Here is a 13,521-nt window from a genome sequence, read left to right as displayed (position 1 = left end):
GATGATTCCCCCCCCTTCCCTCCAGATGATTCCACCCCCCCTCCCTCCAGATGACTTCCCCCCCCTCCCTCCAGATGATTCCCCCCCCTTCCCTCCAGATGATTCCCCCCCCCCTTCCCTCCAGATGATTTCCGCCCCCCCTTCCCTCCAGATGATCCCCCCTCCCTCCAGATGATTCCCCCCCCTCCCTCCAGATGATTCCCCCCCCTCCCTCCAGATGATTCCCCCCCCCCTTCCCTCCAGATGATTTCCCCCCTCTCCCTTCAGATGACCCCCCCCTCCCTCCAGATGACCCCTCCCCCCTCCCTTCAGATGACCCCCCTTCCCTCCAGATGATTCCACCCCCCCTTCCCTCCAGATGATTCCCCCCCCCTTCCCTCCAGATGATTCCACCCCCCCTCCCTCCAGATGACTTCCCCCCCCTCCCTCCAGATGATTCCCCCCCCTTCCCTCCAGATGATTCCCCCCCCCCTTCCCTCCAGATGATTTCCGCCCCCCCTTCCCTCCAGATGATCCCCCCTCCCTCCAGATGATTCCCCTCTCTCCCCTCCCCCCAGATGATTCTTCTCCCCCCCCCCTATAACCTCCCGCTCCGTGTCTTCGCTGTGGAGATTTGTTGGTTTAGGTGACAGTTATGGGGGAGTGCAGACGGGATTATTATACTAGTAATGGTGATCAGGGACTTATAGCGGGACTGCGGGGGGCATTCTGACACGGGGGGGGGGGGGGGCATTCTGACATCCCCAGTGACACCAATACAGAGATCAGTGCTAATAAAAAGCCCCAACACTGTACTAATGGCACTGGGCAGGAAGGGGGTAATGTGAGGGGCCATCAAAGGGTGAACTGTGTGCTGGGAGTGTTTCACTGTGAGCATGCTGCTATGCAGAGCCATACAAAGCAGAGTGCAGGAGCTGACGGGAGATCCACGTTGTTTGCAAACAGTTCTCCCCCCCCCCATCGGAGATCCTCAGCATTCACTGTCCAGGACCCGGCGATTGACAGCGTGTGCGCCCCCTGCCCGGAAGTGTGCAATACGTGGTCATGCGCCCCCTGCCCGGAAGTGTGCAATACGTGGTCATGCGCCTCCCTACCCGGAAGTGTGCAATACGTGGTCATGCGCCCCCTACCCGGAAGTGTGCAATACGTGGTCATGCGCCCCCTGCCCGGAAGTGTGCAATACGTGGTCATGCGCCCCCTACCCGGAAGTGTGAAATACGTGGTCATGCGCCCCCTGCCCGGAAGTGTGAAATACGTGGTCATGCGCCCCCTGCCCGGAAGTGTGAAATACGTGGTCATGCGCCCCCTGCCCGGAAGTGTGAAATACGTGGTCATGCGCCCCCTGCCCGGAAGTGTGCAATATGTGGTCATGCGCCCCCCTACCCGGAAGTGTGAAATACGTGGTCATGCGCCCCCTGCCCGGAAGTGTGCAATACGTGGTCATGCGCCCCCTACCTGGAAGTGTGCAATACGTGGTCATGCGCCCCCCTACCCGGAAGTGTGCAATACGTGGTCATGCGCCCCCTACCCGGAAGTGTGCAATACGTGGTTGTGCGCCCCCTGCCCGGAAGTGTGCAATACGTGGTCATGCGCCCCCTGCCCGGAAGTGTGCAATACGTGGTTGTGCGCCCCCTGCCCGGAAGTGTGACATACGTGGTCATGCGCCCCCTACCCGGAAGTGTGAAATACGTGGCCGTGCGCCCCCTGCCGCCCTGTAGCTGTTTTTCTGGGGCGGAGCTGAAGCAGTTCAGGAAATGGGTGCCAGGTGAGGGCGTGGCCAGACCCCTGGACAGGTAAGTTTCCTCATATCACACATCAGGTCAGCAGATGAGGGATTTTAGGACAATTTACTTTTTTTTTGTACCACTTTAATGGTGTATTGGTTTGTAGGGGGCGGGGTTTAAAGGGGAAATGACGGCGAAGATTCTCAACCTGTTTCCTCTTCAGCATCGGTCGTGTTCATCGATCTGCCGCCATCTATAGAGGAGGCCCCGCCCCCCTGAGAGTGCCTCTTCAGCATCGGTCGTGTTCATCGATCTGCCGCCATCTATAGAGGAGGCCCCGCCCCCCTGAAAACTCCTTCAGCATCAGTTGTGTTCATCGATCTGCCGCCATCTATAGAGGAGGCCCCGCCCCCCTGAAAACTCCTTCAGCATCAGTTGTGTTCATCGTTCTGCCGCCATCTGTAAAGGAGGCCCCGCCCCCTTTACTCTTGTCCTGGGGTCCTGGAGAGCTGTGAGTACCTGTACTGATCTGTAGGCACCACTGACACCGGGTCTACAGGGGGGCGGGGCACTCAGTATTGGTGTCCTTCATCTTCAGGTCCTCTGTGTCGGGGGAGGGCAACTGTGGCCTTCCAGCTGTTGTGGGACTACATGTCCCAGGAGGCATTGCTAGACAGACATGACCCCCCAACACAGAGGCATGATGGGAAGACTGACCTGGGCTCCTGACGGGGGTGGCTCTTGTCCTGGGCTCCTGACGGGGGTGGCTCTTGTCCTGGGCTCCTGACGGGGGTGGCTCTTGTCCTGGGCTCCTGACGGGGGTGGCTCTTGTCCTGGGCTCCTGACGGGGGTGGCTCTTGTCCTGGGCTCCTGACGGGGGTGGCTCTTGTCCTGGGCTCCTGACGGGGGTGGCTCTTGTCCTGGGCTCCTGACGGGGGTGGCTCTTGTCCTGGGCTCCTGACGGGGGTGGCTCTTGTCCTGGGCTCCTGACGGGGGTGGCTCTTGTCCTGGGCTCCTGACGGGGGTGGCTCTTGTCCTGGGCTCCTGACGGGGGTGGCTCTTGTCCTGGGCTCCTGACGGGGGTGGCTCTTGTCCTGGGCTCCTGACGGGGGTGGCTCTTGTCCTGGGCTCCTGACGGGGGTGGCTCTTGTCCTGGGCTCCTGACGGGGGTGGCTCTTGTCCTGGGCTCCTGACGGGGGTGGCTCTTGTCTTGGGCTCCTGACGGGGGTGGCTCTTGTCCTGGGCTCCTGACGGGGGTGGCTCTTGTCCTGGGCTCCAGGTTGGGGGTGGGGGGTCAGCCTTGCCCTGGGTTTTTGACTGCGGTGGCTTTTGTCCTTGGTTCCTGACGGGGGGGGCAGCCTTGTCCTTGGTTCCTGACTGGGGTGGCTCTTGTCCTTGGTTCCTGACTGGGGTGGCTCTTGTCCTGGGTTCCTGACTGGGGTGGCTCTTGTCCTGGGTTCCTGACTGGGGTGGCTCTTGTCCTGGGTTCCTGACTGGGGTGGCTCTTGTCCTGGGTTCCTGACTGGGGTGGCTCTTGTCCTGGGTTCCTGACTGGGGTGGCTCTTGTCCTGGGTTCCTGACTGGGGTGGCTCTTGTCCTGGGTTCCTGACTGGGGTGGCTCTTGTCCTGGGCTCCTGACTGGGGTGGCTCTTGTACTTGGTTCCTGACTTGGTGGCAGCCTTGTCTTGGGCTCCTGACTGGGGTGGCTCTTGTCCTTGGTTCCTGACTAGGGGGGCGCAGCCTTGTCTTGGGCTCCTGACTGGGATAGGGGGCCCTTGTTCTGAACGAATGAAACCTAACCCTTTGTTTCCTCTTTGGACAGGAGGCGTGGCCGTGAGGTGTGACATGCAAGATGCAGAGTTCAGAGAGAACCACCCGATCGAGGAAGTTTGTGCCTACCCAGTTGCCCTCCCCCGGCCCTGACAGTGACAGCGGGCAGTTCATGTGCATCGAATGCAGCGAGACCTTCAACACCAAGCTCGAGCTAAACTCGCACCGCCAGAGCCATGTGGCCAAGAGGCAGTTCACCTGCACCCACTGTGGAAGAGGCTTCCACCACCAGGTCTTCCTGCAGATGCATGAGAGGAGTCACGAAGATGCAGGTTCTGCAGTGAAGACGCCTCCTGCTCGTGTCATAGCCACCCGTAGCAGCAAGATGGCTGATGTTGTGCACGTGAAGCCCACCTACGCCAAGCCTCCGCGCCCCCTGAACTCAATGGTGCATTTCAAAACTGAGCCAAAAGTCTGCCAACCCTTCACCCCGAAAGAATTCCTCACCAGACGGAGCCATGGTGCCACTTTGCCCCCCAGCCAGGAGGATGGACTTGAAAAAAAGAACCTGTTTGAGTTACGAATATCTAAATTTGCTGACACAACTGTACATCTTATGGACTCATTTGGAAACTCGATTGAAATATTGGCCGATGTCTTTAACACGTACACAATTGAGGAGCCGGAGGAGAACAGTGTTGATGAGGCCTCCACAAAGAGTCCTTCTGAAGAGACCGGTTCCAAAAGCCTCACTGAGGAGCCTTTAGTCTCCCCCCAGACACAAACCACTGAGATGGACAAAGATCTTCCTCCAAGCAGCGAGACGGCCACAAGTGAAGGCACCACCTCTGAGAAACCCAACGTCAGTCTTCCTGTACCGGAACCATCCAACGTGGAAAGTTCAGCCACTCCAGAACAGGAAGCGATGGAAAGTCAACCCACCTCCGAAAGTATGGAGAATGTCTCTGAGAAACAAACTCTGCAGCCTTCAAAGATCTCTCAAGAGACAGCCAACCAGAGTCAAGCAGTTGATTCTGTCAGTCCTGTTGTTGATAAAGATGTTGATGATGACGACATGGACACCTTCCTAGAGGATGCTGCCAGTCCGATATCTCCACCACAACTGCAGAATGAGCCGGAGGCTTTGCTTGAAGATGATCAAACTACTAAACGTACTTCTACAGCTGACGAGCCCATAGACAGAGCAGACTCCCAGGATAAAGGCCTTGACGAAGACTCTTCCACCATTGCACTTCCTGTAGAGCTGCCCACCAACCATGAAGATCTTTCCTTGTTGGGTGAACCAGGCACTTCGAAAGATGTTGTTTGTAGCATCCCCAAGACCACTGAAGAAAATAAGCAGCCAGAGGAAACTTCTGAAGAGATGATTTCTGACGTAGAACAAAATCAAGACTTGACTTTAGTGAAATCAGATGCAGAGGTAGGGCAGGTTCCAAACCCACCTGTAGACACGCCAACAGAAAGACCAGAAGACCTCTCCTCCGTAGTGTCCATTAATGTGCCTGAAGAGATCAGCATCCAAAAACATTCCAGCAAAGAGGAAGCTGATCTTTCTAATACTTTATCCATTATTAGAGATGAAGCGAGCATACCTACAGAAGATCCATCAATAGACAGATCTGCTAAAGACCTTGCAGCTCAAAATGAACAGTCTCCATCATCAGAACATTCTGGTGCCACCACCATTATTCCTGATAAACATGACCTGCAATCCGCATCCATCCAGGAAAATGCTGACAAGAATGTAGATGCGAAGACCAATATCAGTATGACATCTCAGGATGAAGTCTCCATTTCGGGAGGAGAAGTTGGCTTACCAGAGAGAGATGTGCAGTTGGACAACAAAGAGCCAGAAAAGCATTGCAGCCTTTTATCCGGACAGGGTATGCTGCCTGATGACGATGATGAGCTGGTCATTGATGACAAAAGAGATGAAGACTTGTTTGAGAGAGACATTTTCCCATTGGAGGCACCGATGGAGGTGTGTGAGAAAGGCCTTGCCTCTGAAGAGGAGCAGAACATTGTGTGTGGTGGTGAGGCTCACAGTACCAAGATAGTACAAGAGAAGGAGAGTGATATTTGCCTGAACGGCAGCGACATGACTTACATCTCTGAAAGCGAGATGATCAAATTGCTGGAACAGGATAAAGATGACATAGCTGAAGATGAACCCATTGCTACTGTCCAGAAAGACTTGGAAACCACCAAGAATTATGTTCCAGCCTTTTCCGAGTCCAAACTAGAGCCCGAACTAAGCAGTTCTGAGGAGACCAAGTCCTCCAGAAGTCCAGTAACTTGGAATGGAGAGCAAAATACTGGTGACGTGCTCAAGGGCAGTGAGCTATCTGCTAGCTTGGAAGAAGATGCAGCGGAGCTACAACATTATGAGAACAAGCTGAAGTCTGACCATGCCAATTTACCATCGGAAAGTCACAACTTGAGCAAAGTGCCCACATTTCAAAAGATGGATAACGAATCCTGCTCACCTCTAAGTTTTCTTACCAATGATGAGCCTAGAACAGGAGAACCTCAAGATCCCATTGAGAGCATGTTAACACAAGATTCGGTGTCTAGTTCAGAAGAACAACTTGGCCAGACCGAAACACCTTCTAGTAGTAATTTCCAACCAATAACGACGGAGGGTATCACTGACATACCTCAACCAGAGCAAGGCCTCCCATGCAGGGAGCAAAGTTATGAGCCATGTGAGACCTCTGCAGAAAATCAAGACGCAACAGAACGCACCCATGAGCCCATAACTCCTGAGGAGAACATGGATGTCTGTGTTACTGTAGAGGATAATGAGTATGATGACAAAGCACAACAGCCCAAACCCTTAGAAAGTCCCTCACTAAAGGACACCATGACTGAATCAGGCCATGAGGAGAAGCCACATACCAGCTACGAAGGTGTTTCAGCCGCTATTAGCAGCATAGAGCCAGAGCAAAGCAAACCGATAGATCGTGAAACCGATAGATTGCCCTCCCAACAGAAAGAACTGATTGGTTCTGAACCTTTGGCCAAGAATGATGCAGAAACCAATGAAACTATCTGCAATCAAGAGAGGAAGTCAGAACAGAAAAATGTGGATCAAGAATCAAAGAATCCATCTTTAGATGTTCTAGATATGCAGAGCACCAGCAAGGATAATGATGACCATGCAAATGCTTCATCTTCAGAAAGTAGAGACTTAAAAGTTGAAGTCATGCAAGACAAGCAGGTAGACCAAGATGGCATCTTCCTCCTCAAAGAAAATGAGAACGATGATGCGGAAACAGATGCATGTACAAAAAAACAAACTACAGATCCATCCACCAACCTGGACCTTTCATCCAAGACTTTGTCCACCAATGAGAATGATGAATCCAAGAAAAGTCATCTTGACATAAAGCTTAGAGATGCTGAAGACCATGAGCTTGGAGGTGTGGAAGACAAAGGCATTCTGAAAAACGTGGAAGAAGATTTAGAAAAACCAAGTGTTGCCTCGCCCAAAGTCATTAATAAAGACTTGGAATCTGAGGAGATGGGAGATGACGGCTCGGCTACTAAGCAAGCATCAGATCTTGACTCCTCTATAGACCAAGCTGTAGGCAAAGACAGTGTACAAGATGCACTAGAAGATTCCGAGCTAATGGAGAACGACCACCAAGAAGATGCCGATAACACAGAAACGCCCTCGAAGCCATTTGGTGTTGGCGGAGAATGCTTGAAATGTGGGCGGAAGATAAGACGTGGCAGGAAAGAGATGGTCTGGTTGCCGGTCTGCTTTAAATGCCGCAAAGCTGCCAAGAGGCTAGAACGTCTTTCAAATCAAGAAACTCCTGACAGCGCGGACCTTGCGCTAGAACCACTCAAGTCTAGAAGAGCGGGAAGCTCGTCAAACTCTCATGGCCTACAAGATCTTTCAAGTGAGTCCACTGCAATTCTAGACCTTGATGAGAAAGAAGCTCCAGGTTCTGCAGCTAAAAAAAGGTACAAGTGTCCGAAGTGTGATGAAACCTTCAGAATTCCTGCTCTCCTGGCAGGGCATATGAAGTGCCACACCTCACCTCAGTGTGTGACCTGTGGTTGTCCAATGCGACTTAAATATAAAACTAAGCGAATCCCCAGAAGGTGCCAAAAATGTGTTCAGCAAATCAAGGAGAAGAGAGCCCAAAAAAAGGTTGGAGAAGGTAGTGGGGATGAGTACAGTGGCCTCTCTGATGACGAGGATGCCGATGTCAATCCAGAAGATGACGTGTCAGATGAAGATTCCCGAGTTATTTTTCAGAAGGATAAAAGTCCTCTTGATGAAGAAGAGGTGGTAGACTCTTTCAAGAAAAATAAAGAAATGTCTGAGAAGCAAGAAACTGAGTCTGCCGATGAACTTGATACAAGCGACCAGACTCTTGACCTTCCCGATAATGAGAAGCCACGCTTGTGCCCCCAGTGTGGCAAGGCTTTCCCATGCAACAGGTCCCTTAACCTTCACCTTCTGAGTCACACGGCAGTGCAGTGCGACTCCTGTGGCAGTCGGCTGCCAAAAAGACGTCGATTTGGGCGATGGTCGAAGAAGTGTCGTAGTTGTCGTCTCCAAATCAAGGACAAACTAACGACTGACAGTGGAGATGAACTGAACGCCTCCAGCGACAAGTTACCAAAACAGAAGAATGCTGCATCTCTTCGGCTGAAAGGCAAGCAGCCCAAGGTGACGAAAAACTCAAAAATCCAGTCCATTATCAAGAAGAAGAAGGAGCTGAAATGGATGAACATGCTCCTGGCAGTGAAAGGGCTCATGGATAAATCTAGGAAAAAGAAAGAGAACGCTTTGAAGGCCGCGGAGCTTGGAAAGAAAGACGGCGAGAGCTCGGAAGCTGAAAAATGCGATGCGTCCTCTATTGAAAACAGCAGTATTCACCCAGACGATCCCAAGTCTGACCTGCATGATCCCAACATGGAGAAAGCTAGCTCCTCAGAGCTTCCATGTCCCCCAAATAAAGCCCCGAGTGACACCCCAAAACAAGGCCGAAAGTGTTTGTATAGAGAAAAGAACATCATTAAGGTGGAGGAGAATGAAGTATTGCCGTATATTCCTGATTCAGCCGGTACCAGTCCATTCATTAAACAAGAAGAATCGTGGCAGTGCTTGGAGTGCAACCAGAGCTGGCCAAACTCTGAAGCCTTGGTCAACCACCAACACAGCCATACAAGTGGCCAGTCCTTAACCTGTCCACAGTGCCCACAAGTCTTTTCTACTGAACAGTATTTGGATATACACGTCCATGCTCATGATGAAGAGCGTCCTTTTCGTTGCCCCGAATGTGACAAAACCTTCACTAAAAGGAACCATCTCGGTGTCCACATGCACGTACATACCGGGTCACGGCCCTTCGCATGTCCAGACTGTCCACGTCGGTTTCGGCAGAAGGTCACCCTACTTGCTCATCGTTACTCCCATAGAAACTACGAGCTCTTGTTCGCCAAGCCATTCCAGTGTTCAGTCTGTAGTAAAAGCTTCAAGAAGAAGGAAAGACTTGTGGTCCACGAACGTCTCCACACCGGCGAATGCCCCTTCTCCTGTAAAGACTGCGACGAAGCCTTTCCCAGCAAAGCAAGACTGTACGTCCATCGCAAGATGCACAAAATCTCTGAGGATCCATCAAGCAGTGAGCAGAAGTTAAGCAACGAGGTCTCAGAGAGGCAACCATTCAAGTGCCAAGATTGTGGTAAAGTCTGCTCTACCAAAGCAAGCTTTGTCCTTCACCGGAAGATCCACAGATTATCTTCCATCCCCGTGAAAAGTATTAAGCGCGAACAGAGCGAGGAAACGGATCCTTTCTGCTGCAAAGAATGCAATAAAGTTTTCTCCTCCAAGGGTAATCTTAAATTGCATTTGAAGAACCATTCCGCCCACAAGGCAAGTGCCAAGTCTGAGGGGAGCCTCGACCTCAAAGGCTGCTTCCCTTGCAGCGATTGTGATAAAGTGTGTTCAACCAAGGCCAGCCTCGTTCTTCACCGTAAAGTGCACAAGTCCCCAGCCGATGGTGAGCAAACCCCGAACATCAAAGTAGAGTCCGACACGCCAAGCTTCGTCTGTGATTACTGTAGCAAAGTTTGTTCTACAAAGGCAAGTTTGGTCCTTCACCGTAAGGTCCACAAGACTCCCACAACGGGTGAAGATACAGAGACTCCATCTTTGAAATGTAAGAATTGTGATATGGTGTTCTCCACCAAATCCAGCTACGTGCTTCATAGGAAGGTGCATAGATCCTCGTCCAAAGGTCAGAAGAGCCCAAAGGCTGATGCAGAACCACAATCCTACAACTGCAAGCATTGCGATATGGTGTGCTCCACCAAGGCCAGTTTTGTCCTCCACAGTAAAGTGCACAAGTCTCCATCCATTAGCGAGCAAAATCTCAAAGCCGATGCCGAGCCACCGTCCTACAACTGCAAGCACTGCGATATGGTGTGCTCCACCAAGGCCAGCTTCATCCTCCACAGTAAAGTGCACCGGTCATTAGTCGATGAGGAAAGTCCCAAAGGGGTGGAGGAGCCGCAGTTGTACAACTGCAAGTACTGCGATATGGTGTGCTCTACCAAGGCCAGTTTCATCCTTCACAGTAAAGTGCACCGGTCGTTACTCGGAGGTGAGCAAAGTCCCAAGACGTCTGAGGAGCCCCAGTTATACAACTGCAAACATTGTGATATGGTGTGCTCCACCAAGGCCAGCTTCGCCCTTCACAGTAAAGTGCACCGGTCATCAGTCGGTGGGCAAAATCCCAAGGCAGCCGACGAGTCCAAATCTTTCAGCTGCAAACACTGCGATATGGTGTGCTCTACTAAAGCCAGCTTTGTCCTCCATTCCAAGGTGCACAAAAGTGGGCAGAACCTTCAGGCTGACCCTGAGAAGAAATCTTTCACATGCAAGGTCTGTAGCAAAGTCTGTTCCACCAAGGCGAGCTTCATCCTTCATCGCAAAGTGCACAAGTCTTCCAGTTCAGAGAACAATCCCAACCCTAAAGGTGACGGGGAGGAGCCTTCATTTCCATGTAAAGACTGTAACAAAGTCTACACCAGCAAAGGTAGACTTGCTGCTCACGTCAACAAAGTCCACGAGGACTCCTCCAGTCCCGACCAAAATGCCGACAATGAAAGCAATGCCGAGCAACCTAAAAAGCCGATGGAAGAAAAACCGTTTTCCTGCGCGGTCTGCGGACTGCGTTTCGTCAAACTAAAGATGTTGGTCCGACACAAGGCCGTCCATGGAGAAAGAACGGTCACGCCTTGCATACATTGCGGAAAACGCTTCCTCTACATGAAATCTCTCTTCAACCACATCAAGATCTGTCAGAGCAAAAGCAAAGGGAAAAAGCTCCTCCTGAAAAAGGCCGCAGCAAAAAGAAAGGTCCCGAAGGAGGCTGCCAGCGCCACTTCGGATGGAGAGATCGCGCAGAAAAAGCGCAAAGTCGATGAAAAACAGAAAGCACTTAAAGCCGCACAAAAACTCAAAAACAAAAACCGAATGGTCAAAGCCAAGAAAGCCGCCGCCGCCGCCGGCAAAAAGAAGGGCAAAGGTACGAGCGATCCTAAAACCAAGGAGAAACGAGCCAAGGCCGACGGTGAAGGAACTTCTGAGGGTGAAGGAAAGAAAACCGCCTCTGAGAAGCAGAGCGAAGAAAAGGAAGAGAAGCCCACCGAACAGACGGCCAAGGAGCCGACTCCGAAGAAGAGCGTCGCCAAGAGAGCCAAGAAAGAGCCCGCTAAGGAGAAAGCCCAAAAAGTAGGGAGTGGAGGCCCCAAGAAATGGCGTGGGCTGGCCGCCAAGAAGAAGAACCTTCAATCCATCATCATCGGAGGAAAGAAGAAACTTCTCATGAAGAAGAAAGTTCAGGTGAAGCCCAAGTCTGGAGCAAAGGCGGGCAAGGACTGAAAGTAGAAGGAGAACGGCGCTGTGTAGATCAGGCGCTCCTCCAATCATACGTAACAGTGTTCCTCCAAACGGCATCTGTACAATCCCCTTCCATAGCCCATCCCCCGAGCCGTTCAATCCCACCACGTGTTGTCTTTTAATAAAATAAATGATGAATATTTCGCCTTCCGTGATTTGTGCAGCCTTGTGCCTTGCACCGCCGGGGGGGGGGGGGGAGGGGTTAGGAGGTCATCCGATGACACCGCTAGGTTAATGGTGACAGGTCATCTCCAATGTCGGCCAATCCTTGTGCTTCATTTTTGGGTGGAGTTTAAACCAACTCCAGATGTTTGTGAGTGTAGAGCGGGGGTCTCCAGACCTTCTAAACAAAGGACCAGTTCACTGTCCTGCGGGGGTTGGGGGGGCCAAACTGGCCAGGAGCAACAGAAAGTGCTGTGATGTCAGTGGGAGGAAAGGTGCCCCGTCATTGGTGTCAGTGGGAGGAATGGTGCCCCGTCATTGGTGTCAGTGGGAGGAATGGTGCCCCGTCATTGGTGTCAGTGGGAGGAATGGTGCCCCGTCATTGGTGTCAGTGGGAGGAATGGTGCCCCGTCATTGGTGTCAGTGGGAGGAATGGTGCCCCGTCATTGGTGTCAGTGGGAGGAATGGTGCCCCGTCATTGGTTTCAGTGGGAGGAATGGTGCCCCGTCATTGGTGTCAGTGGGAGGAATGGTGCCCCGTCATTGGTGTCAGTGAGGGGAATAGTGCCCCGTCATTGGTGTCAGTGGGAGGAATAGCGCCCCGTCATTGGTGTCAGTGGGGGAAGGAATAGCGCCCCGTCATTGGTGTCAGTGGGGGAAGGAATAGCGCCCCGTCAGTGGGGGAAGGAATAGCGCCCCGTCATTGGTGTCAGTGGGGGAAGGAATAGCGCCCCGTCATTGGTGTCAGTGGGGGAAGGAATAGCGCCCCGTCAGTGGGGGAAGGAATAGCTCCCCGTCATTGGTGTCAGTGGGAGGAATAGTGCACCATCATTGGTGTCAGCGGGAGGAATGGCGCCCCCTCATTGGTGTCAGCGGGAGGAATGGCGCCCCGTCATTGGTGTCAGCGGGAGGAATGGCGCCCCGTCATTGGTGTCAGCGGGAGGAATGGCGCCCCGTCATTGGTGTCAGCAAGAGGAATGGCGCCCCGTCATTGGTGTCAGCGGGAGGAATGGCGCCCCGTCATTGGTGTCATCGGGAGGAATAGCGCCCCGTCATTGGTGTCAGCGGAAGGAATAGCGCCCCGTCATTGGTGTCAGCGGAAGGAATAGCGCCCCGTCATTGGTGTCAGCGGGAGGAATAGCGCCCCGTCATTGGTGTCAGAGGGGGGAATAGTGCCCCGTCATTGGTGTCAGTGGGAGGAATAGCGCCCCATCATTGGTGTCAGTGGGAGGAATAGCGCCCCGTCAGTGTCAGTGGGAGGAATAGCGCCCCATCGTTGGTGTCAGTGGGAGGAATAGCGCCCCATCGTTGGTGTCAGTGGAATAGCGCCCCATCATTGGTGTCAGTGGGGGGAATAGCGCCCCATCATTGGTGTCAGTGGAAGGAATAGCGCCCCATCATTGGTGTCAGTGGGGGAAGGAATAGTGCCCCATCATTGGTGTCAGTGGGAGGAATAGTGCCCCATCATTGGTATCAGTGGGAGGAATAGTGCCCCATCATTGGTGTCAGTGGGAGGAATAGTGCCCCATCATTGGTGTCGGTGGGAGGAATAATGCCCCATCATTGGTGTCGGTGGGGGGAATAGTGTCCCATCATTGGTGTCAGTGGGAGGAATAGTGCCCCATCATTGGTGTCAGTGGGGGGAATAGTGTCCCATCATTGGTGTCAGTGGGAGGAATAGTGCCCCATCATTGGTGTCAGTGGGAGGAATAGTGCCCCATCATTGGTGTCGGTGGGAGGAATAATGCCCCATCATTGGTGTCGGTGGGGGGAATAGTGTCCCATCATTGGTGTCAGTGGGAGGAATAGTGCCCCATCATTGGTGTCAGTGGGGGGAATAGTGTCCCATCATTGGTGTCAGTGGGGGGAATAGTGTCCCATCATTGGTGTCAGTGGGAGGAATAGTGCCCCGTCATTG

The 13,521-nt window shown here is 52.8% G+C and overlaps 1 protein-coding gene across 1 annotated transcript; it reads left to right on the top strand.

Moving 5' to 3' along the window:
* Positions 1 to 1,921: 1,921 nt before the first annotated feature.
* LOC149428210 (uncharacterized) lies at positions 1,922 to 11,582 on the top strand. Its single transcript, XM_089667597.1, has 2 exons — positions 1,922 to 2,235; positions 3,547 to 11,582. The coding sequence occupies exon 2, from the start codon at positions 3,577 to 3,579 to the stop codon at positions 11,422 to 11,424; it is 7,848 nt and encodes a 2,615-aa protein (XP_089523723.1). The 5' UTR covers positions 1,922 to 2,235; positions 3,547 to 3,576; the 3' UTR covers positions 11,425 to 11,582.
* The last annotated feature ends 1,939 nt before the right edge of the window (positions 11,583 to 13,521 follow it).

The sequence above is a fragment of the Staurois parvus genome, unplaced genomic scaffold (assembly GCF_062004578.1).
Source record: "Staurois parvus isolate SC_StPar_1 unplaced genomic scaffold, SC_StPar_1.0 ptg003404l, whole genome shotgun sequence".
Lineage (NCBI taxonomy): Eukaryota > Metazoa > Chordata > Amphibia > Anura > Ranidae > Staurois > Staurois parvus.
Note: the sequence above shows the minus strand (reverse complement) of the source record. Positions and strands in the feature narration are given on the sequence as shown.

Coding starts and splice junctions, on each gene's coding strand:
- LOC149428210 (XM_089667597.1), top strand. CDS start 3,577: ATGCAGAGTTCAGAGAGAACCACCCGATCGAGGAAGTTTGTGCCTACC.